Source organism: Herpailurus yagouaroundi, unplaced genomic scaffold (genome assembly GCF_014898765.1).
Source record: "Herpailurus yagouaroundi ecotype Mexico unplaced genomic scaffold, PumYag 164, whole genome shotgun sequence".
Classification (NCBI taxonomy): Eukaryota; Metazoa; Chordata; class Mammalia; order Carnivora; family Felidae; genus Herpailurus; species Herpailurus yagouaroundi.
Genome location: NW_024412405.1, coordinates 14,579,319 through 14,604,549, shown reverse-complemented (window position 1 = coordinate 14,604,549; position 25,231 = coordinate 14,579,319). Strand labels below are relative to the sequence as shown.

General features: G+C 42.8%; 1 protein-coding gene across 1 annotated transcript in view; it reads left to right on the top strand.

Annotated features, from left to right (window-relative positions):
- Positions 1–24,773, top strand: part of HS6ST3 (heparan sulfate 6-O-sulfotransferase 3) — a 670,224-nt gene extending 645,451 nt beyond the window's left edge. Inside the window, exon 2 of the mRNA XM_040487222.1 lies at positions 17,717–24,773. Within this exon, the coding sequence (XP_040343156.1) occupies positions 17,717–18,425 (709 nt within the window). The 3' untranslated portion in view covers positions 18,426–24,773. The remainder of the gene's footprint in view (positions 1–17,716) is intronic.
- The last annotated feature ends 458 nt before the right edge of the window (positions 24,774–25,231 follow it).

The following is a 25,231-nucleotide window of genomic DNA, read 5'->3' as shown; positions in this document are numbered from 1 at the left end:
AACATCTTTTGGGACAACCCAATTCAACTCACAACACCTCTAAATGGGAGATCAGTGATGGGTTTTGAGTTGATTAGTGAAGAGGAGCAGTTGGGCTGGTGAATTTTAAGTTGAGAAAGACCAATTCTACAAAACCTAGCCCCAGCCCCAACCCCAGCCCATCACGTCAGATCATTTAGTCATTTAGTTTCTTTAGAAAGCAGGTTTCAGCATGATCAGGTATATTGCAATGGATATTCTATGAGAGGAGAAAGTTGGTGGAAAAAGATTTCCTTTATTTTCTCTAAAACACCAACCTTTGCTCTCTTGGTCAGTTGGGGCTATTATAATGAGATACCACAGACTGCATGACTTAAACAACAGGAATTTATTTCTCATAGTTCTGGAGGCTGGGAGGTTCAAGACCAGGGTGCAAATTGGTGTCTGGTAAGGACCTTTTTACTGGTTTACAGACAGCTGTCTCCTGGTTGTATCCTCACATGGTAGAAAGGGCAAGCTCTAGTCTCTTTTTATTCTCATGAGGGCACTAATCCCATCGTGGGGCTCTAAAGCTAGTCACCTCCCGAAGGCCCTGCATTCTAATACCATCTCATTGAGGGTTATAGTTTCAACATATGAATTGGGGCAGGCACAAACATGCAGTCTATAATGTTCGCCTCCTACTTAGAGGTGGGGAATTCTATCTCTTTATGACCTTGAGTGATTTTAAGTACACAGATCAAAATGTAGTTTAAAAAATATACTTACACTTAACTAGATGTGCTTTGTCTAAAAACGGAATGCCTTGGGATCAGTTAAAGATCTGTTTCTACCTCCTTACTGCTTGACCTCCTCCTTCACAAGTTCTGCCTCAGTCCTAGCTGCCTTCTGGAGGGGTAGGGCTCTGAGTCAAGACCAAGTTGAAGACCCTCATGTGTACACCTAAGCCTTAGACTAAACTTCAATCCCAGGTCATGACCAGAATTTTAACAAGGGATATCCCTTAAGAAGGTCAACATTCTGAGGTTGCATGAATGAAAGTATGGGTTAGATGTGGGACAGCATAAAAGTAAAGTGCAAAGTGGTGAAGAAGAAGGATTTGAATGGAAGTCTGGATTAGAGCTGGAAGAAAAACATGATCTCTTAGGACGTACCTTTTGAAATTGCAAAAAGAAATTATTTAGGCAAATTAAGAGAGACTGTTGCTACTTAAACTGGGAATTAAAATTGGGGAATCACAGAAATGCAAATCCAAACCACAATGAGATATCACTTCACACCTGTCAGAATGGCTAAAATCAAAAAGACAAGAAATTGGGGCTCCTGGGTGGCTCAGTAAGTTGAGCATCTGACTTCAGCTCAGGTCATGATCTCATGGTCTGTGGGTTCGAGCCCTGTATCAGGCTCTCTGTGCTGACAGCTCAGAGCCTGGAGCCTGCTTCTGAGTCTGTGTCTCCCTCTCTCTCTGCCCCTCAGCTGCTCACTCCCTGTCTCTCTCTGTCTCTCAAAAGTAAAATTATTTTTTTAATTTTTAAAAAAGACAAGAAATTATAAGTGTTAGTGAGAAAAAGGAACCCTAATGCACTGTTGATAGGAATGTAAATTGGTACAACTACTGTGGAAAACAGTGTGGAGTTTCCTCAAAAAATGAAAAATAGTACTACTTTGTGATCCGTCAATTCCACTACTGGAAAGAAAATGAAAACACTAATTCGAAAAGATATATGCACTCCTATCTTTATTACAGCATTATTTACAATAGCCAAGGTCCAAGTGTCCAAGTGTCCATTGTTAGATGAATGGATAAAGGTGTGAGATATATATATATATATATATATATATATATATATATATATACCATTGAGATTGTGAGATATGTATATCATATGAAATATTATTCAGCCATGACAAAGCTTGAGATCTTGCCATTTGTTACAACATGGATGAAACTAGAGGGTATAATGCTAACTGAAATAAGTCACAGAAAGACAAATACTGTATGATTTCACTTACGTGTAAAATATATATTTTTAAAAAGAACAGACCAAAAAAAAAAAAAAACCAACAACAACAACAAACTCATAAATACAGGGAACAAACTAGTGGGGATGGATGATGTAGGGGAAGATGAAGAAGTACAAGTCTCTAGCTATAAAATAAATATGTCATGGGAGTGAAAAGCATATAGAATATAGTCAATAATATTGTGATAACTTTGTATGGTGACAAACAGTAACTACACTTATGTTGAGCATTTCATGATATATATATAAATATTGAATCACTATGTTGTACACCTGAAACTAATATAATACAGTTCATCCTTGAACAACATGGGTTTGAAGTGCATGGGTCCACTTGTAGGTGGATTTTTAAAAATAAATGTATTGTTGGGGGGAGGGACCTTGGGAGGCTCAGTTGGTTGAACATCCGACTCTTGTCTTCAGCTCAGGTCATGATCTCGTGACTTGTGAGTTAGAGCCCCCTGTTGGGCTCTGGCTGGCAGCATGAAACCTGCATGAGATTCTCTGTCTCCCTTTGTCTCTACCCTTCCCTCACTTGCTAGCTCTCTCTCTCTCTGAAAAATAAATAAACATTTAAAAAATCTTTAAGAAATAAATTTAAAAAGCAAAAATAAATGTACGAACAGTACTCTAAATGTATTTTCCCTTCCTTATGATTTTCTTAATAACATTTTCTTTTCTCCAGCTGACTTTATGATAAGAATACGGTATATCATGCATATGACATACGGAATATGTGTTAATCACCTGTTTGTGCTATCAGGCCAACAGCAAACTATTATTAAAGTTTTGGGGAGTCAAAACTTATACATGTATTTTCAACTGTGCCAGGGTGGGCACCCCTCACCCCTGCACTGTTCAAGAGTCAACTGTATTATGTGTCAATTATACTTCAATTTAAAAAAATACTTGGGGAAGCACTAACTCTAAAAAGTGCTAGCTAAAAATTTACACATTTTACATCAAGATTTAGTTCAATATGCATTTGGGGCATATGCCAAGCAGTGTCGGATTTCATGAGAGAGAACTTTGTTTTTCCATAACACATCTCTTGGGTGCCTGAGTTAAAGGCAGAACACTGGCCTTCTTACACCAGGATTTACTCTATGATAATTCTCTCTTTTTTTAAGTTTATTTTTTTATGTTTGAGAGAGAGAGAGAGAGAGAGAGAGAAAGCATGAGTGGGGGAAGAGCAGAGAGGGGGGGGGAGAGAATTCCAAGCAGGCTGCACACTGTCAGCACAGAGCCTGATGCGGGGCTCAAACCTACAAGCTGTAAGATCATGACCTGAGTCAGCTGCTCAACTGACTGAGCCACCCAGGTGCCTCTCTATGGTGATTCTTAATTTCAGAAGTAGATGAATGTGTGGAAATTCTGATCCAAAGGGACAATTGAGCTGTCCTAACTGGTGTCCCCTTCCTCCCTCATTGCCAGTTCTAGGAGAGAAGCTGCCCAGAAGGAGAAGGTCCACATCCCCCAGATGCCATGAAAATACTCCTGCCCTATCGCAGTGGAATTGTTACCAATCCTTACCCTTCACTGGGACTGTTACCATTAGAGGAAAGGCCGTTATCAGAAGCCATTTTATATCAAAGCTCAGAGGGGCTTTCTGAATCTGTACAAAGATGATTTTGATATTTTAATGAATCTGACAGAATGTTTTGGGGGCACGTCTGTTCTGTTCCCTTATTTTGCCTGAGGTAGGGGTGATATGTGGTATTCTTTTCTGGGAAAGCTTCAGAGAAAGCTGAGTTTCCAATCTGTCCTTAGTTGCGGAAACCTCCTTTTCTGCCCCTGTACCTCAGCAGACCCTGCCTCCATCTTCTGGCTTAATGGAGAATGAAAATACCCTCTTTCCTTGCAAGTTTTTTTTTTTTTTTTCTTTATGTAGGCTGCAAACACCAAGACACCATAAAACTCTCAGCATGAGCTGAAAACCTTCAGAACTAATGGCTCTAGCAACTTCCCCCTGCCCCAGGAAAGGGTCACCGCATTTTAACTTTTGTGTATCAGCCTCCTTGGCTGTTTTGGGGGTGCGCGATGTGGTGGAAGGAAGCAGACAGCCTTTAAAAATGCATCAGAGGTCAATGTATTCCATTATATACATGGTGCTTCAAATTCAGTTTTAACCTTTGATGAAATGTGCAGTGTTGGGATTTTTTATGCTAGAGCAGACACAGGAAATCACAGGTGCAACTCATTCTGGTTTTGACTTACAATCGCTACAGGCCCCTAGAATTTTTATAGGAAATTCTCTCTTTAACTTGAGCATAAAGTGTCAGAAGTCTGTAGCTTGTCTCTGTAGTGTACATTAATAGGTAATATTGATTTGTGGAAATTAATTACTAGAAAAACAGTTCTCAGCACTTACCTAGTGTTTGGAAAGATTTGAGAGCCCCCTTGTGGCTCTAGCAAAGCTGAACTGAACACTGACGATCCACTTTTAGCTGGGTTTTTTGGTTGATGTTTTTGGTTGATTTTTTTTTTCTTTCTCTCTTTTCAGTTACATTTGTTTGCTTGCATTATGGCTTTGAATTGTTTTTCATTTTAGATTAACATCAGCATATTTCACATCATTTCAGTGGAGGACTCGGAGACAGGAGCCGTGTCCATTTTTAAGAGACAGACGCCTCCTTTTTTTCTGATTATTAAACTCAGATTCTTATCACCAAGAGAAATAATAAATGCAGAGGGGATATGTTTAGGGAAGTTTGCAAGCAAGGGCATTACAGGTGTATAATTCTGCTTCTTGAGGCTTGCTCCTTCTTATTTTTAATCCAAGTGTTGACTACACAAAGGTAAAGCTAACTTTAGCAGCCCCGAGCTACATTTATTTTGACCATTTTAAAGATTATTTTCTCTGATTTCCATACAGCAGAGCAAAGTGGGGAAATGAGTGTCCTCATTTGAGTGTTTTTAAATTTCTAAGAAATGCATGTTGAAAGCTATTACCTCTCTGATGCTTCAATCATGCCTGAAGAAAAATATTTGCAACTTAAGGTCACTGTGCTCCACACTTGAATTGATAAAGGGAGCACCCAAGGCAAAATTTAGACAGAACGAATTGATTTTTTCCTGGGAGATTTAAATTCTCGTGCATATATATATTTTTTCTAAATTCCTGTCATTGCTTTATTAATTAGGCAGAATTACAGCTGTGCTTCAGAGCCCACCGCAGCTGGAGGGTCCCACTGAGTGTCCACGTGGTAAGCCGGGCTTCTGGAAGGAACTCACGCTGTTATTGGGAATAAGTGGATTTGGGAGAGAACCTCATTAGGGCTCCGTGTTACTTCCAGCATAATTTGGTTTCTCCTAGATTAGTTTGTAGAGTGACATTGGCATCTAGTCACAGATGAGTCACTGGCCCTGCCTATTGTTCCAAGAACAGAGGAAAATGTCACGCGTGTGCACTTAAAAAAGAGAGAAGAAAAAATCAAAGCGGAAACCCCTGATGTTTGGGCCCAGATAGAACATATGAGAGTTAAAGATGGTGTCTGGTCTGTTTCCCCATTTGCGCTCAGGGGTAATTAGCACAGGCGTCAGTTACATTGCTGGGTAGGGACTGCGAGAGGTCGGGCTGGCCAGGAGGAGAGGCTGGGCAGCTATCACTTTGTTCTTTCAGATTGGTGGCATGTTTCCAGCTGTAACCCCATCTTCCTTGGTCTTTGTTAATAGGCAACTTCTGCAACGTTCAAGATCCTATAAGAATATGCATAAAAGGCTTATAGGGATGTAAGGGACCAAATCAAAGGGACTCAGAATCCATCTTGAATAAGATCCTACTGGCCAAAAATTAGACAATTTGAACATCAATAAGTATAATGTCTGCAATGTCTTGAAACACACTAAATATGTTTAAACTCATGACCTATTAGTGATAGAAAAACAAATAACAAACAACATCCAAAAAAAAGCCCCTCTGGAGTATTCTAGGAAAGTAATCTATTATTTTGAAAACAATAAATAACATGATTCACACATTCATCTACCTTTCCTAACTATATCAACTATACCTTGGGGGATCAAATAGTTGATAAAGGGCAGTTTCTCCTTATAGAAGCATTGTGGCTAACAAATGAAGCAGAAATGATAGAATTAGAATCTCACCATTTCGCAGTCCCTTAATAAATGATCACCAGTGGCCACTGGCATCACAGAAAGAGAGACCGCTAGACATTGTGTGCCTCCAGACTGAGGTCCACAACACTGCTTACTTAGACATAAGTAAGAGTTTATTATTTGAGATTGATTTTTTTCTACAACTTCAAATATTACCTAAAGGCATATCCGTATCCTGGCATTTTTGCCTATTTCTTCTGGGTCTCCCTTTTCGGTGGGTTTCAAAGAGAAAATGAGCTAATATACACATCAGTGAAACCTCCAAAACTGTAGAATGATGTGCAAATCCCATGTTTTCTTTCTAACTCAACTACATAGGAGCAAAACACAACAGTGTAGGATCATCAAAGATGACTGCGTGGTCAGCTCCTTGAGGTCAGGCCGCATCCTGTGTGCCATTATATCGCAAGTACTTAGCACAGTGTTTGGCATGAAAGACGTAATCAAAAATATATTTAAATAAATAAATGAGTATAGTGGCTGAAGACGGATCAGAAGAGAAGTCCCACAGCCACTGCACCTGAGTTGTTTGACCTCAGGAACATCCTTTCCTATGTCTGAACGCCAGGGTCCTCACCTGGAAAATTCTGCTATGATACAATCCTTTACTGAGGATATAGTGCAATAATGGATAAGGAAAGTGTTTTGAGAACTGTAAGCATGTTATACAAATAGAAAAGCATTCTCTCTTTCTTTATTATTAACACAGCTTGTTTAACATTTAAAACTTGACGGTACTTGGCTAGTTCCTGAGGTTCTGATAATCATGCAAGAAGGAAAACTGTCAAAGGGGAGGGTGTGCACTTACGTTAAGGGACTGCCATGCCTCAGCTGCCGCTGGGCCCGTCACGCTCATTACTTTAATCCTGCAACGCTATGAAATAAGCATGTATATACCCTGGCTATTTAGACGAGGAAACCAAGGCCCCCATAGGTCATATAAGCTAACCAGCGCACATCAAGGAGGAGGAGGATCGAAAATTGAAGTCCAGATCTTTCTGACTTCAAACCCATTCTCTTTCCACTGCACCTTCAGTGAAGTTTCCAACGTGCTCGAAATTATGCGCCCATGCAATGTCCAAATGAGGAGAGCTTGACGTGTATTTTCTTGAATCTTCTCTTCCGAAACAAAAGCCAACTTCAGGATCCGACAACCTCCTGTGAACACATTTCTGAGATTTTGTAGCATTGTGTTCAAAAAAGACTTATGTTAAAGCCAGGAAGAGAATTATGGCATTGCATGAGCTCTGCCTTATCGGAATTCTCTTGTGTCGCTATTTCCAACCATCCATTATTGTCCTGAGATTACCACAGTCTTTTGGCTTCTAGATTCCTCAGGAGTGTTAAAAAACTCATGCAGCTGCAGTCTTTCCCACTAGTCTCTATAGCTCAAGTGCAAATTTGTTATGCAGTTTTGTGTGCATGCCGAGGTCGGGATAAGTGTTTCTGAACTTCTAAGCTGTGACCGTCTAGAGGACCCTCTGAGCCGATATGCTCCAGAGTTGAGATAAACCCTCTGCCCCCCGACCCTACAGTGTGCTGCCTCACCCTCACTCCTGCTGCCCACCCCACAGGTAAACACAAACCCCTTACCCCAAAATGCTCATTTTGCTTCTAGAGCTTTGAGTTAAACAAAGCCTGGCCCACTGCAGCATTAATTCATAAACTGCATCTTTAAAACAGCCTGACTCCTAGAAGAGGATAGGAGACCATCAGAACTCTCTTTGGGAGAGCTTGGTGAAATTACGGACATCATCTAAAAGCCTATGTAACTCTTATTTTGATGACTAAGTTGGTTAATGCAAATACAGAACCTATAACTGTACTTGGACATAGACAGCGCTCAATAAATGTTAGCCGTTATTATTACTGCTATTAATATCAATATTTGTTTCACATGGAACTTTGCATATTTTAAGTTAGCTTGGTCCTTAATCTTTGCGCAAGGGATGACCTCCAAGTCACTCTTTCTTTGAGAACTGCCAAGGGATGGAATCAAGCAGAGATCTCTCAGGTATTTTGTTAAATATCCTAAAATGATTGCCAAGTCATGATAGCAGAATCTAGGAAAATCCTAACTCAGAAGAATCTTTTATGGACGAGCACAGCAAAATCTGGACAGAGACGATTTTTTTCTTAAGTTCTTAAGATATTTTAGGAAAATGTGTACCGAAGCCGTCAGATATAAGCCTAAATATTGAAACACGTGCCTTGCTCTTAAATATCCCGATTTACTTCTTTTCCTCTCCAAATTGGCTAGAGCAAAACAATTGCAATGGAAACACCTCGTTGCTTCTACCCTGGGTAATTCTCACGTTTGCTAAAAGCAGCGTCTGGGAAATTAGCTAAGAAGAGAGCACAGCAGAACACGCACGGCCTGATAACACAATCGGAGTGTACTATCTGGTGTTCCGCTTTGCCCGGCTGGGATTAGAGCTGCAAGTGAGACGGAATTGGGTCTTATCTCACTCTGGGGCGGCTCCAGGCTTCAGGTGGATGCCCACACGCATAAACCACAGCTCTGCAGAGCGGAGCGCCCTGAGACGTCCTCCTGCCCAAATCCCAGCAAGGCAGCGCAAAGCAGGGCGCCTCTGAACCAAATAAGCACGGAAGCGCCTGAATAATGCATGAGAGCAGGACCCTCCCTGGCACATTTGGAACTGTACTGGAAGGAACTGTACTCAGCAAGATAGCAAAAAACAAGCCCCTGGAACATGCATGCCCTGAAATTTATTCTTGCGGCAGCCACTTGGGGGAAAGTGAAAGCAAATTAGACAACCGCCCAAAAATCATGGCATTTTAGTGAGTCTGAAGCTCCTAGCGTTCGTGTCAATATAAAGCAGCAACGGGACAGGACTTAAAATTTTATCTTATCGATAAATACTACCTCTTCCTCTGGGGAGGTTGGAAGGTGGGCTGATCGTCGCTGAGAAATGACCAGTGTGGTCCGGAAGCCTCTTATTTCACGCTTTTGTGTGGTTGTTTTAGTACTGTGTTGTGGCTTCTCATAATTAAAGTTAGTTGACAACTAAAAGCTGCAGAAATGCTGCCTCTCAAGGGGCTGTTTCTTGGGAGGACTGGCCCCAATATAATCGGGTGAGGGACCTCCGTCTTTCTGATCCAGATGTCAGCTTTAATATAGCTGCAAGACTGATGAGTGGGATTTGATTCCACAGATGTCTAGTCTCTAATTTGATATTCCAGCTGCTCATCCAGTGCAAAATAAACAAATCTTTTTGGAAGAATGTTTCCATACCACCCTGTCACAAACCCCACCCCGGCGGTCCTTGAACATCCAACTTTGGTAAATGTGATCCCGGTGGGACCTCTTCCTGGTCCAACCAGAAGGGAGCAGAGCCAAGAGCCTGTTTTATAGGCCTCCCTTAGCTTCTGGGCGGCCTTGTCCCCCAGCACCTCCTGATGTCAGGCCTCGTGGAAGGGCCCTGTCCTCTCCAATGCTAGTGATGGTCAGCTATATTTTGGCATTTTGAGAGCAAAATGGGGGCAATTCTCTTGACTCAAAATTCTACTCCTGGCAATTTATTCCCGCGTCAATATTTATGGCTTGGGATATTCACCAGATTATTGTTTGTAGTATCCTCCTCCAAATAGAATCAGCCTAATTGTCCGAAACCGGGAGATGAGTCACATAAATTATGGTACATCTACAATTGGAATATCACACTCTTATAGAAAAATATTAAATGAAACAGAAAAAGTGTTCACTCTGTAGTTTTGACTTAAAGTGCAGGTTAAGGGAGCCTGGGTGGCTTAGTCGATGGGGTGTCTGACTTCAGCTCAGGTCATAATCTCTCAGTTCGTGGGTTAGAGCCTGACATCGGGCTCTGTGCTGACAGCTCAGAGCCTGGAGCCTGCTTGGGATTCTGTGTCTCCCCTTCTCTCTCTGCCCCTCCGCTACTCGCACAGTCTCACTCTGTCTCTCAAAAATAAATAAATGTAAAAAAAACCCTTTTTCTTAAAATTACAGGTTAAAAATATCATGCTCATTTATGATCCTTAATCTATAAAGAAAAATATATATTTATCTGTGGTTATATATGAGTGAAATGCTTATACATAATTTTAATTTTTTTTCTTTTTTGCTATTCTTCATTGCTCATATTTTCCATAGTGGCATGAAAATCAATGTATTGCATTTATTTTTTTTTTATTTTTTCATTCATTTTTGAGAGAGAACAAGAACACAGCAGGGGGATGGACAGAGAGGGAGGGAGACACAGAATCTGAAGCAGGCTCCAGGGTCCGAGCTGTCAGCACAGAGCCCGACATGGAGCTCGAAACCACAAACTGTGAGATCATGACCTGAGCTGAAGTCAGACACTCAACAAACTGAGCCATTCAGGTGCCCCGATGTATTGGATTTCCAACTGGGGGAAGGTGGGGAATCACTGATTTAAAAACAAAAGGATCAAACCAGCTACATCTAAAAATATTCTCCTTCTAAACTTATCAGGTACACTGGCAGGAAAAGTGATGAGAAGTGTCTCTCCTCCTGAGAGGAGGAGAGGAGGGCTGTGGGCATTCCTCTCCCCTCTATCTTACCAACTGAAAAGAGTCAAGATCTCTGGGTAGTACATAAAATAAAAAGGCCTTAGCCAAAAGGGTCTGGCTGCTTTGTAAGTCGCCGCGAGGGAGGAGCAGTGGCAGCTGGGTGGGGGACGTGTAGCTTCTGTGTGAAGTAAGATAACCACACATGCATGTCTCCATTTTCTCATCACAATACTGGACATCCTTGGAACCAATCGCTCTGACACACACCATTGTCAGCCTCTGAAAGTTCTTTATTACCATACTTAACAATCATAGTTCCCAATTTCCCATTTGCTTAGAACATCATTCTTAAATTCCTTAATTTGTTTTCAAGGCTCGAATAAAAGGCCTTTTCATCACTGTGTCAAAGGGCAGTCTGATTGCCAAGCTCTAACTGCCACCATTCCGCCTATCAGATACAGTATAATGCAGATAACACTCTACTGAGATAATGAAGAATGGGTAGCCCATAATGAGTGTGCAGCTCTAAAGAGAGTCAAGAAATTAATTCCGTTCTGAGCGTTTGGAAAATGACTCCAGTACGCAGTACAGTGGGGCAGAAGGGGAGCTAAGTGTCACTATTTGAAAATGCGCACATCAGCTTACATTTAAGGTGTATACTGTTAGATGTCTGTACCACTCCTTTGGGAGGACCAAAGATCTCCGTCAGATGACCCCCAAGTCCACCTTCCAACTGTTCACAAGGTTCTTTGTGAGATGCTGAGCTTTGGCAAAACTTGATTAGGTAGGGAAAACTCACTGAAAAGTGTCCGGTGACAGGAAGGTGGAGAAATTGATTATTTTCCATACATTTCACAAGATCTAGGCTAAGAGAAACTGTTAGCCTGGGTAACCTTTTGTTGGTCCAGGCACCAAGTTCAGTTTCCCGGGGGTATCACTATCGGAATCCCTGAGACAGTAGCTGATAAAATATTTTTTCATTCCACAAACATTGAACAACTGAACATCCATGTTGTATAAAGTCGTGCACCATATGCTCCGGGTGAAACAAGAAGAGTGAGGCATGACACCTGTTCAAGGGATAGGACAGTCACTGGTCACTGGAACGAAGACAAAGTATGAATGGCACAGGTTACAGGGGAGTAGAAGCTTCTTCCTCAGAGGACATCACAGGGTGTTGGCTGGAGAAGTTTCTACTTGAGCTGTTTTTTCTGAATGCACAGAGCTGTGGACCATGGAGCTACTAATTTTGTTGCTTGATTTTACAAGGGTTAATCTAGTGGTGGAAGGAATACATTTATTAAATCTCTCCTGTGAACGTAGCATTTTGTAGATTCTTCTGGATGTGTTTTCAATGGCTAGGCAAGTGATAGCCTCATAAAACTATTTTTTAATCACCACATGCAGGGTGATGCTAGAGACGTCTACTCTCATTCCACCATTTTGATGGGCATACTGGCTCTGCCTTCTTTCATTTAGGAATTGAAAAGGAAGGATGAGGTAAAAGGGAAGAACAATATACAGAGGGAAAGGTAGTTTGGAGGAAGCTGGCAATGTGGAAGTAGGGAAGGAAGGATGACAGATGGGTGCATGATAGGAATCTGTCCCTGATTCTTCCTCATCCACGCCGATGGTTCTGGGCTCTTCCCCGCTGGCCCTTCACCACAGCTACCAAATGTCTCTCCTGGCTCTGCCTACTTCTGTCTACACTGAACACTGTTGCTAAATGAGTCTTCTTAAATCAACACATCTCCCATTTGGGGAATACAGTTGTATTCAGAGCCCATGACTCCTTGGACTCAGCATCCTATTGTAGCTCCCACCCATTCATATATTAAACAAACATTTTGTGAAAGGCACAACATGAACCTCCTGGTCTAACCTAGACCACTCTTCTCTCCGTACATTCGTAACTATTCTCTTAAATATTGCCTGTTCACTCCTTACCTCCGTAACTTGCTACACAATGGCTTTTTCTAATCGACCACCCTTACACACACAATACTTGAGGGCATTTTATTCTTTTTTTATGTTCTCCACATTTGTTAGAGCAGATCCTTACACATAATAAACCCTCGATAAGCGTGTGTTAATTAAATGGCTTGCTAATTAAAGAAATGAGCAATTATACAATAAACTGCTTGGTGAAATACAGATTTTTGAAGCAATAGGGAAGAAAACTAGTAAGCTTAACATTTTTAAAAAGCCACCTCATCGCTACTAATTACCTGTTGCTTGAACACTCTACTTTTTACCCAAAGTCTGTGTTGACTGTCTCTCTCTGCACATGGACCATCACAATCAAATGATGGATGCACTCATAGATTATGTATCTTTTTACACTTTTCACACATTTTAAACATTCAAAAACAATATTGGATTCATTTTAGGAAAGGAGATAGTGGCATATTTATCAAAGGCGATATTAACCTTAATTATTAAAATACATTTAATCTCATACGATCATCATTTCTTTTATGTGGCATCGTGTATTGAACATCTGCTGTGAGCAGGACTTTGTGTGAGGTGTTGTGGGACATGAGGCCTGAGTCCAGTTATCAAAAAGGAGATTCAAGGGTAGAGGTGACCACGATGTTCACGTGCAGGTTAAAAGTGCAGTGAGTAATGCAGGAAACCCCAGAGGCTGGAAAAATCAGGCAAGGTGGAGTTGGGCCACAAAAGGCCAGGCGGCAGCTTGCAAGTGAGCGAAAGACAAGTCAAAGACTGAAGGAGGGCAGTCATGCCTCTGTGCTGCATGTAGAATTGTTTGATGTGATTCCCTCAGAGCAGAGCAGGACGTTCAGGTGCTTCTAAAGCAGCCGTGGAAAAGCGTGTTTTCTGTGGCCCTGAACTTGAGTAAGCCACGATGACCCAGATGATCATCATCAGTTAAAATCATCCTTGAACTAACCAAGGTGACTTGTTCCCTAATCTTCCCGAGCACACCCCATATTTGCCATCATTACCTTGGGGGCCCAAGAATGACAAAGGGCTGCAATTGCTTTATAGACATTCTTAAATGAATTTGCCCAAACTCTCGATGAATTTGGTGGCAAACGGATGACCTGCTGACAGAATGCTGTCACCGACAGATAAAGTTATCTGTCTCGGAGATTGCTGTGGTCCCAGGAGACTGGTAGAACATTCCCTTACTGTGGTAGTTAGCGATTCTTTCACTGCAACAAAATCACTGGGTGCTGGAGATCCCCTTGAGGGTGATGTGTTGGTAATCTCTGAGTCCCTGGTGTCTCCTACCCACCCTACCCCACCCCCCCACGTGTTTACCAAACACAAGGGGCTCAATTAACATTGGCAGAATTAACAAGCGAATGAATGGTAGATGAGGGAGGAAAATAGTAGTTTACTTATTTGTGTTTCCCAAATCTGAGGGGAGTTGAAGTCAACTGCAAGGACGGTGTCTGAACAGATGACGCCATACCTAGGCCAGGAGATTGCATTAGGAAAGACGGAGAGAGTGGATGAAGACCTCCACACTGTGGCCATAACAGGCTTTGCTAGGGAGCTGGGGCTAGTCTTTCTCTGTTCTTTGCTTTACCTTCCATCGTGCTGTTGAACAAGGAAGGCGTACAAAAGAAACTTGCAAATTTAAGTAGTGTGGCACCCTCTAAGACTTCTCTCTAGAAACTGAATCAGGAGTCTGGAGAACAGAAGAAAATGAGTACGTGTTGTTCTTTGGAGTGAGCAGAAGATTCATAAAACCTGAGCAAAGCTTGTACGCTGCACATGTGGGCGTGTGGCCTGGACATAAACATCATTTCAACAGTGATCTTTGCAGTTTTCTGTCTGAAAGGAGAGAAGCAAATGAAAATGGAAAAGTAGAGATGAGAAAAAATTATTTAATTGATCATGTTTAAGTGTTTTGTCTTTCACCAGTAGTTGAGTGCTCTTCAACCCGCTGTTTTATTTTTACTGTTTTTCTAAATTTCTATTTTGAATCCTTGGCAGGATTTAAACAAGGAAACACAACATACATGAGAATATGTCTGACTAAAGCAATACTTAAATGCGAAGGGCCATTCCTTTACGGAACCATGAGATTGGGACAACTTTGTACTCCGTCAATGTAAATGTCCCACTAGTACATTTTTGTGTCTTGATGTCGGAGTTTTACGTACAAATTGATCTCTTACCTATTTAGCTGGCAGAACCTGAAGACATTTGGGACTTATTTTACTCATGTAAACATCATCCTACAGCTTGGGTGGTCATTGTTAACTGCGGTGTTAAATTGAATAAAGTTAAATTTGAAACCAATACCATTTTAAGCCAAGCCAGGTTCAGTCAGCTTTGAGACCCTGTAAATTTCCAATGGAACGAGGGCCCCAGCAATTCTATGGCCAATTTTCCCGAGTCAGACAAAAGCCACTAAAATTCCAGGAGCAGATTCCAGTTAAACCTTTACGTCACAAACCGTTGTAATTCCTGGCCATGAAACCCTCCAGCTCCTATGATTTAAAAAATCTAGATTGTTTCTAACCCTGAGACACGTGAATGAGGTGGAGACTTATCAACTGATTGTCATCATGCGTTTTCCTTAAATCCTTTTTTTGTGTGTGTTTTCTCTTCTGCCCAATTAACAGGAAAATCTTAAATTTTCCATTCGTGGTCTTTGTCCCAATTTAAAGATCGGTCTGCTTTGTATTGTTCTGTCTTGAAGTGTTTGGCATCCTTAATGAGTTATGTGACTATCATCATTATTGTGTTTCTATATTTATTATGCAATTGTCTTGTGAAATAAACATCAGTCTCTGCTTATAAAATGTAAACATGAACAAGCCCTGAGATGGGACCAAAGCAGGATTAAGTAATGACATGTCATATAGCGTTCAACCATTGTAATACCTACTCTGAACAAAACTTCGCCATCAACATTTCGTCGTGGAGCCCAGAAGCTGTATCAAGTTGTTTTCTGCTTTCCCTACTGACCTTTCAGGAAATTTTCTCCCACTGATGGAATTGTCATTCTGTCACAGTGAAAGACAATGGAGTAACGTAAAATGGGGCCTGGCCACAGCAAGGGCTGGGGCTGGCCTGTCTGTGGTCAGCACATTCCTCTTTCTAATTTAAGGAGACGCTAGCATTCCTTAAGGTAGTGCAGTTTCATTAGCACGTTTCAAACTGTCTGGCTAGACATTCAAAATAACTGAATATAGTAAATGTGTAGTTTCAAATATTATAGCTCATCTATTCCTATTTACTTATTTATTTTAATGTGTATTTATGTTTGAGAGAGAGAAAGGGAGAGACAGAGCATGAGCAGGGGAGGGGCAGAGAGAGAGGGAGACACAGAATCTGAAACAGGCTCCAGGCTCTGAGCTGTCAGCACAGAGCCCAACACGGGGCTTGAACTCATGAACTGCGAGATCATGACCTAAGCCAAAGCCCAATGCTTAACCGACTGACACTTAACCGACTGAGCGACCCTGGCACCCTATCAACTCCTTTTTAAAAGCAGCATCAAAAGCAGTGCACCCTCAAAGCCCTTATGTTTGTCATTGCTTTTCCTGGGTATTAAGTTAAAAAAAAAAAAATCCAGGTTAGCTTGGCCAAGGGAAGACCAGTCTTCCTTTCTGAGCTCTTCGGGACCATTTGTCTGCTCAGGGGCATTCTGACTGTCACTCCTGGTCCCAGTGGTGGGTGGGCAGCTCATTCCATTGGGAGGCAGCTCAAATCATGAGAAGGGTTTTCCTCATTTTAATCAATACTTACTTTCCTGTAATGCTTTGTGTTGTGTCTTTACCTATCTACTTTTCCAACTCTCTTCTTGCCTCTTTACAGTTTTCTTGCCTCTTTAAGCCAGAAGCACCCTGATCTTTACAGAATCATTCTGAAGCTAACCATTTGAAAGACATATTTCTTCTCAATGTTCCATCTGATGCCAGTAGAGAAGACCTGTGCTTATAATAACCACAGTACCTGACAACTAATAGGCATTCAAGGGGCCTGGGAGGTTCAGTCAGTGAAGCGTCTGACTTCGGCTCAGGTCTGATTTCGCAGTTTGTGGGTTCGAGACCCACATCGGGCTCTGTGCTGACAGCTCAGAGCCTAGATCTTGCTTCAGATTCTGTGTCTCCCTCTCTTTGCCCCTCCCCTGCTCATGGTTCTCTCTCCCTCTCTCTCTCTCTCTCTCTCTGGCTCTCTGGCTCTCAAAAATAAACGTTTTAAAAATTAAAAAAACAGACATTCAATAAATATTAATTATATTTTTATTTTTAAAATAGCAATACAGTACATAGGAAAGCACAGAAGTGTTAAAATCAATAGGCCTGGACTCCATTGCAGTTCAAGTATTAATTCATTCTAGGATCTTAGACTGTGTTTTCACCTTTCTCAGCCTCTATGGTCTCAGCTTTGAAGAAAAAGAAGTTATGATAAAGAACCTTTTATGAAATTGTGCTGAGGATTATCTGTGCTAGTATCATAAAGCACCTGTCGCAGCTCTTAGTACACAGTAGGTGTTCAGTGAACATCAGTCTCCACATACAACACATCATCCCCCAACCCCACCTACCTTGTAATCCAAAACAGCAGTGTAAATAGGCAAGACTAAGGAGGCTTGGCTCCCGGCTTTGCCCTTTTTGGTCCCACAACCTTGGATGAATCACTTTGCCTCCTTGCACGTTTCCCTGTCAAATAGTCCCACATCTGCTACAAAGGTTTATTGTAAGGATCAAATAAAATATTGGTTGGAGAATAACTTTGAAAACTCTTGGTGTGTTTTCTTAACATAAGGTATTGTTATTTCTGGTAGTAATTTATCAGTGAAGAAATTTCTTAATGAATGAATGACCTATTCCCCCACCACATCTCTCCCCACACTGGAGCAGGGAGGAAATACCCAACAAATGAATGGTATTGAAAACCGGTCCGTGCATGTTTATGGAAATATCACATTTGGGAACATTTGCCTGATAGGTGCAAATCCAAGCAACAACGCTCGCATGAACATTTGGCAGAAGAGGCAATTGACTCAGTGCTGATATAAACACAACGGAGGTTCAGAATCCCAGAGCTGTGGTTGTCAACGACTGACTGACCCTCTTCCTTCTAATTTCTTCCAGGAATTTCTATTACATCACCATGTTACGGGATCCAGTGTCGCGTTACCTGAGCGAGTGGAAACACGTCCAGAGAGGGGCCACGTGGAAAACCTCCCTCCACATGTGTGATGGGAGAAGCCCCACCCCTGATGAGCTGCCTACCTGCTACCCCGGGGACGACTGGTCTGGGGTCAGCTTGCGGGAGTTCATGGACTGCACCTACAACCTGGCCAACAACCGCCAGGTGCGCATGCTGGCCGACCTGAGCCTGGTGGGCTGCTACAACTTGACTTTCATGAATGAGAGTGAGAGAAACACCATCCTGTTGCAGAGCGCGAAAAACAACCTGAAGAACATGGCCTTCTTTGGGCTCACGGAATTCCAGAGGAAGACTCAGTTTCTCTTTGAGAGGACATTCAACCTCAAGTTTATCTCCCCCTTCACGCAGTTCAACATCACGCGGGCTTCCAACGTGGACATCAACGAGGGCGCCCGCCAGCGCATCGAGGAGCTCAACTTCCTGGACATGCAGCTTTACGAGTACGCAAAGGATCTCTTCCAGCAGCGCTACCACCACACCAAGCAGCTAGAGCACCAGAGGGACCGGCAAAAGAGGCGGGAGGGGCGCAGGCTGCAGCGGGAGCACAGGGGCCACCGGTGGCCCAAGGAGGACGGGAACACAGACGGGGCGGTCACCGAGGACTACAACAGCCAGGTGGTGAGATGGTGACCCCCTGCACTCTCCTTCCTCAGGACTGGGGGGGATGAGCAGGCGCACCGACCTTCTGTGGTGTTGGTTACCTTGGAGAAGGATGGGCCTTTTGGAGGACATCTGGCTGTAGGTGGCTTGATTTGGACACCTGCTTCCTCTTTGTCTTCATCCTTGCCCAGCTGGAGAGGATCTGTCTTCTTCTTCTTTTTTTCCCCCAACGTTTTTCAATCCATGATATTAAGTAGGGTAGGGATGCATCTGACTTAGAAGTCCTTAGAAGCTCAAGGAGAGAAGCACCAGAAAGAAACAGTTCTTGAAAACATCCTTTGCAGCAGCATGGGAACCCACAGAGGCACACATGAAAAGCCAAATTATGGCTTGGATGTTCTGCTGAAACTGGTCTGTTTCACACGGCCTCTGTAATGGAAATACTGGTCTGTCTAGAGAGAAAGAGAAAGAAAGAAGTCCCCTTCCACCCTTAAATGAGGTTTTTCGCCAACCCTCGCTTTGCTGTTCGCTCTCATCTTGAACCCGGTGCGAATGCGGTTCAAATCATAAGTAGCGGTGTTTTGTTGTTGCAGCTGTTTTTAAACAAGGTCACTCTCCTATTGACGATCACTAGAGACTCACACCCCGCAAAGCCCCTGCATCTCAGCTCGGAGCCGTGCTGCATCTCCCGTCTTTTAGGGAATGGCTGGTAGAATCAGGACAGGCATGTCTCAGGAAAGGCCCTGAGAAATGAACACTGGTAGTGGCATTTAAGAGAAAATGTGCTTATTAACAAGTGTCTAAGATCACCCTTTACCGATTTTATTTTCGTTCAAAAAGAATTGACTAATAAATTAAGAGCTGGGGGAAGCAGGAAGAAAACTCTATGTCTAACATTTCCAAACAGGCTACAGAACTTGTAGTGTTTCCAGGAGTATTTCTGTTTTACCTCTTTGGAGCCGTCATCTTCTTTGATATGGTACTTCCAAGTTTGAAATTCTGCTATAGCACAGAGGCGAAGACGTTTAAAAAGAATGTGGCCCAAAGACTAGGAGCTTAGCTAGCCAATATGCAAAAGATCTTCAGGGTCACTAAATAAATGATAACTGATTTATGCTAGGAGACATGGAACTCAGTGGGCCAGTTGTCCCAGGAGTTTAGACAGACTACCTCCCAACATCTTGACTATCTCCAGCCTGGTAACCTTCTTCTACCCACATGATCTTCTCCTCGTTAGACTATGCCCATAGCTGGCAGCTCGGGCTGGAGTGTGTGAGACAGGACCTGAAAATGTGCTGCATTGCCAATTGCTTCTCGTTTTCAATTTTTCCCAATCACAACTACAGGAACACCAAGTTTGTCGAATAATAAGGAGAAAAGCGGGGAAAAGGGGATAGAAAGCCCTTGCCTGGCATTCAGGAGCAGGATCAGAGCGGGTCAAGAGTTTCACAACATTGATCTGATCAGTCCTTTCAAGGAGCTCAAGGCAAAATGAGTGAAACCCCTAAATCAGATTGAAAAGCCTATTTCATTGATATCTAACATGTTTGATGTTTAAGCCAGCTTTACGTAAGCCACATCTCAGCCTCCAGAATAGTCTCTCTGGGGTTGAGAGTCAATCAACCCACAAGCATTCATGGAGTGCCTGCCTGCACAGAGGGGAGCCCAGTGTCTCCATCAAAGAGAGATTTGGAGAAGCGGCTTTGTACTTCTCTCACTACCCTTGGCTTCATCTGCCCCGTGAGGGGAGTATTATTGGGGGCCTCCCTTGTGTCCATCACTGTGGGGGGGGGGCTTTTCATACTATAAATCTATTCACAACAAGGTACATATTATTAGGCCCAATTACGTAGATGGGAAAAGTGAATCCCACAGACAATAACCGGCTTCCTCATAGGTTGTATGCTAGATGTGACAGACTGCAAAGTGCAAGTTCCTTTTACTCGTGTGTTCCATGAGGGATAAAAGCTTCCTGCCAATCATGCAAGAAGCCAGCTACTAAAGCCCAGAAGGATTTGTCTCTAACCCACGTGCATGGCACAACTGTGCCAGCCCTGAGCCGGCCGTGACCCAGAGCCACGCCGCCTGGGGTGAGCCCGGACGTCTCCACATCCCTGGCCCACCAGCAAGCTGAGAGACTGATGACTTTTTAGGCAGTCACACTTTTTGAGACATATATAAGTTAAAGGGACCAAATAAACATTGCTTGTTAGTCGGTAGAAATTAGACTCACAAAATCTTACCCATGATTTGTTCCTGAGGTAGAGAGGGAAGAAGATGGCAGCTACAGTTAATGAGCAGCTCTCTCTCCATCGTCCCATTTCGATGTTAGGATCTAATGTTCTGCCTAGCTGCAAATTATCTGCTTGCCGCTGTGACACGCACACGCGCACGCGCTCGCACACACACACTCACACAATAACAATCCAGTGTTTTGTCATGTGGAAAATCAAAACAAGTTAGAAAGCATTCGGATTGTTTCTTTTAAACTCACTTTAAATGTTTGGCAGGGAATTCATGCATAGCTGAGACTTGGAGGCAGCCTCTGCTGACTTCACACTGTTCCTTAGGCATCTCGGGATTTATATCAAAAGGCTCTTTGCCGCTGAAGGCGTGATGTATGGAGCTCCACTTGAGACCAGATATCAGGATGTTCAGAGGAGAAACCATCTCTTTGTGTTGGCCCGAGGCCAGTGCTGAGCAAATTAAAAAGACCGACACAGGCTTCCTCCCTCATATCATTTCATTCGAAAGCAGCACGCTTGTCATATCCCTGGGGTCCTATGTTGATAGAAATGAAGAGGTAGGGACACAGTTTGTTCTCCAAAAATTGACTGCACACCTACATGCTGAGTGAAGCTCAGAGAGGGGATGCCAACAGAAGACATCTGGATCTTGGGAGCCATGGGGAGTCAACAGCTTTAAGATCCAAAACCAAATCAATACCAGGTACATTGCTGTTAAAAGCCCAAGAGGAGAGGGAGAAAATTCCCCAGGGGCTGCCACATCCTACTGACTCCTACAACACCCAGGTAGACACTCCTTCCCTTCTCTTGGCAAGGAGAGCCCCAGATTGGGACGGGGTGTCCTCGTGTGCGTGTTTATGTGTGTGTGTTGAAATTATCATCAGGGACTAAGGTATACTATCTCTTCTGTCTCTTTTTAATTTTTTGGCAGCCTACTCTTGCTAACCAGAGAAAGCCTGCCCTGAGAATTATTTGGATATTCCTTCTAATAACTAATAACACTAGCAATCAGTGTTGGGCGACAGCTAAGGATATCGTGTGTGCTATTAAAGAATTATAAGACCGTGTTTCTTATCATCTAGAGGAGGTAACGTGGTCATCGTCTAATCAAGGGTTTGAAATATGAGGACTTGTTCAAGCCTGAGTAGAGATAGTATTTATACAGGGAAGGAAGTCTACCAGAGATAGACCTGGCAAGGAGATGAGCATGGATCATTAAAACAAAAACAAAAGCAAACATTAAATCCATAGGATAGGATTCCCACTTGGCCACTTTAACAGAGAAATTCAAAATAATAATGACTTCAAGGAGATCAAAGCCATTGTCCTCTCATTTAAAAGACAAACTGGTCGGATAGCTCTGGTGAGTTACAGAAGCCCAGGCCCCCTCTTTGTTGCTCTTTCATACGAACACGAACACGTGCCTTCCACCTCATGATGCAAGGTGCCTGCTGCCGCTCCTGCCATCTTGTTTGTATTTCAGACAACAGAGAGGGTACGGAAGGAAGTTGCAAATATCGCTTCCACTCACATCTCAAGGGCTAGAACCTAGCCATTAGCTACAAGTAAACAAAGGATACCAGGAAATGTCTTCCTTATTGGTTGCCATGCACCTTGACCAACAGGGGGGAATCTATTATTAAAGAGGCAATATGAAACTTAATACTGATAAAACTATCAGTCTCTGCCACCAAAGGGAATTGAAAAATATTTCGAGTGCTCTTCAGAGCTCTCTATTCTGTCATATGTTTTGCAAAGGATAAGATTAAAATTCATAACTTTGTATAGCATTTAATGCTTTCCAAACATTTGTACACTCAGTATCCCATTTTATCTCCACTACTTTCTTGTGTGTTAGCTACAGAGGACCTCTATTCATTATCCCATCTGATAGTTTCACATGGAGATTCAGAAATGTTAAAAGATTTCTCAATTCTAGTTTATTAACAAGAAAGTTGCTTAGAGCCCCCGTCTTGACTTCATAGCCTTTGCTACTACTTTATGCTGTTCAGCATCAGTATCAGGATTGGGAATTGCAAGAATATGAAATCTAAGCCTTTATTGATTTATATCTTTCCTTACCTTCTTATAGAACTACTGACTTACAAGATACCAAGGAAACTGGTAGAGTTGGCTCACAACCCCTGCCTCCAATGAGGAATCATCTTACTAGCAGTGAAATGTCCAAGAGATGGGCAGTGTTTCAGGGGAGATTGAGAAGCACAGACGTTCAAACACCTCATGCTGGCTGTTCACCCCAGCCAATCCAAAGTCCGATTCAAGATGAAGGCTGAGGGAATATGCTCACAACTCCTTAGGGAAGCTCAGTGTTAGAAATATCTAGAATCAGTAACAGCCTGAATAGTTAGGTGTGAGGAATGATCAATAGAACCCTGCTCAGAAAATCTCCCCTCCTCTCTACTTCTTCCCCAGATCTCTGGAATTTTATCAGCAACTTATTGCTTTGGTTCTTAAAGGTTATATTTGGTGTTAAATGAGTCCCCTTGCACATTTGCCAGAGAGAGGAAATGCTTTAAGCTGTCATGGGCTAACATCTTCACACAGAGTTGATCGTCTTCCTCTCTAAACTTGACCTCTAGCTGAGAAGAAAGTCCTGTATAATGGGATCATGCAGTGGTGGGGGTTTGGAAGAGTAGGAGTAACTATAGAGGAGGAGAGGGCTCCTAAAAGGGAAGCAGTCTTTCAAAGGTGAAAAGAATGGGAATTACATATGTGCCAGGAAATATTGAAAAATAGAAAAACGACATACGGTTTCTGTCCTCAAGAACAAGAGCAGGCTGAAGACATGTGGACTGTATTTCTTTGGGCCACTTAAAAGAGATGACAAGGGCATGAGGCTCATGAAACAGGACGAAAGCATCGACAGGACTGAAGGCTGAATGAGTTGGAAGGGTTGGATCAAAGGGAAACCTGGGTTGGACTTAGACAATGGATACCCCGATCTGCTCACAGCTGCGTCTCCAAGGCTTTCCTTTCCCACAGTTATTGTGCCTCCACTGGTCATCAGAACTCCAACTGAAAGTCTCCCGGCTGGGTATCAGGGCAGCCTGAGTCTGATGATTCCACCCAGTCACATCGCCTCTGGGGAGCATGCAGAGAGAGGTTCCTTCTCCAAGGCACCTTCCTTATCCCCCTCCTCCGTTCTCCACGGGACAGAATCCTGCTGTCCTCCTACCACATTCACCTGGACGCATCTGAATTAACCCCCTAAAACTTTGAATTAGCCCTTCTGGGCAAGTGGGTGAGTTCTGAGACCTGCGTGTTTTGTAGCCTCGTGGATGGAACGCACATGGACCCATCCACGCCACACGTTGGCAAAACCAATCCACCTTGCAGAAGTGCTGAGATTTCCAGAAGGACTGGCCTTGCTATGAACACCAGCTACATCTGCAAGACCAAAGCCCTTGAACTTCCAGGCAAGGACTCGAGGTGACCTAACAAAACTCCAGATCTGAGAACGCCAAAGCACAGATGTTTCCGAAGCCTGTGTTCTGTTTCCTTTTCTACGGAAAAGGCTGCAACTGTCATCCTTTGACGCATTAAATGGAGCCTCTGCGCGATACGTGCTCTGCTGCACTGTGGGAACTCCTCAAAGGGCCAGATGTCAGTGCTGAAAGACCTCAGTTCTTGCCGGGGAAGACGGCGTTCTAAGGAAGCAGAGTTTGCGTGCTTTAGTTATTGTCACAGTTGCCCTCCACCAACCCATCATTTCTTTTGTTTGTAATCACATGGCCATCTTTTCTTTCCTTTTTCTCTTGTTTCTTTTTGTTCCCCAGAGGTACTTTCTGGGTTTTGTTTGCATTATTTTTCATTTAATGTATCAAAGATGAAAAATGTTGGAAAGAAAAATCTAGACTTTTATCTGGTGCCCCATTTTAGATGTAAAGATAGTGATCCAATAGATAGTAAATTATTTCACCTAAGAGATATTTCCTTTTGTTTCTGTGCAATAATATGTATGAACTCGGGTACTAGGAGATTGTATTGTGACATTATCAACCCTTATTGCTATTTAAAACATGATAGTTTGTAGAACTGAGGATCTCCATTGATGTGAAGCACAATTTAATGAATAAGTTACCATATTAAACTGTTGTGATGTCAAGAACAATTGTTTTCCCCTGTGATTTTGTTAGACGTTTTTGCAAAATGAGAAAAGTTGGTCAAACACTTTAAGGGATTTATGGAAATTGAATGCATGGGATCAGCTTTGTCAAACTCTAAAGAATCCATGCTTTGGATACAAATGTGGCTATTGGATGTGAAGCTTTAGAAGCATAAAAGACAAAGATAATATAGATTGGAACAATTTAAAATCTCTGAGGCCAGGGAGGATTTCACAGGCTCTCAAACACATAAGCTTCTAGAACCGTCGTTTTCGGTGGTCCTCCTGTTCTTTGTCCCCCTCCTCCCCACCCACCCCCGCTACCCCCCCCCCTCCCCCAGCACATTGAAATTCACTGTGAGCCCTGGAAAAGCAGCAGCCTGGGGAGGAAGGATGAGGGAAAGTTTTGACAAAGAGTGGTGGGAGACAAAAACAGGAACTGAAGCAAAGGAGTTTGGAACTGA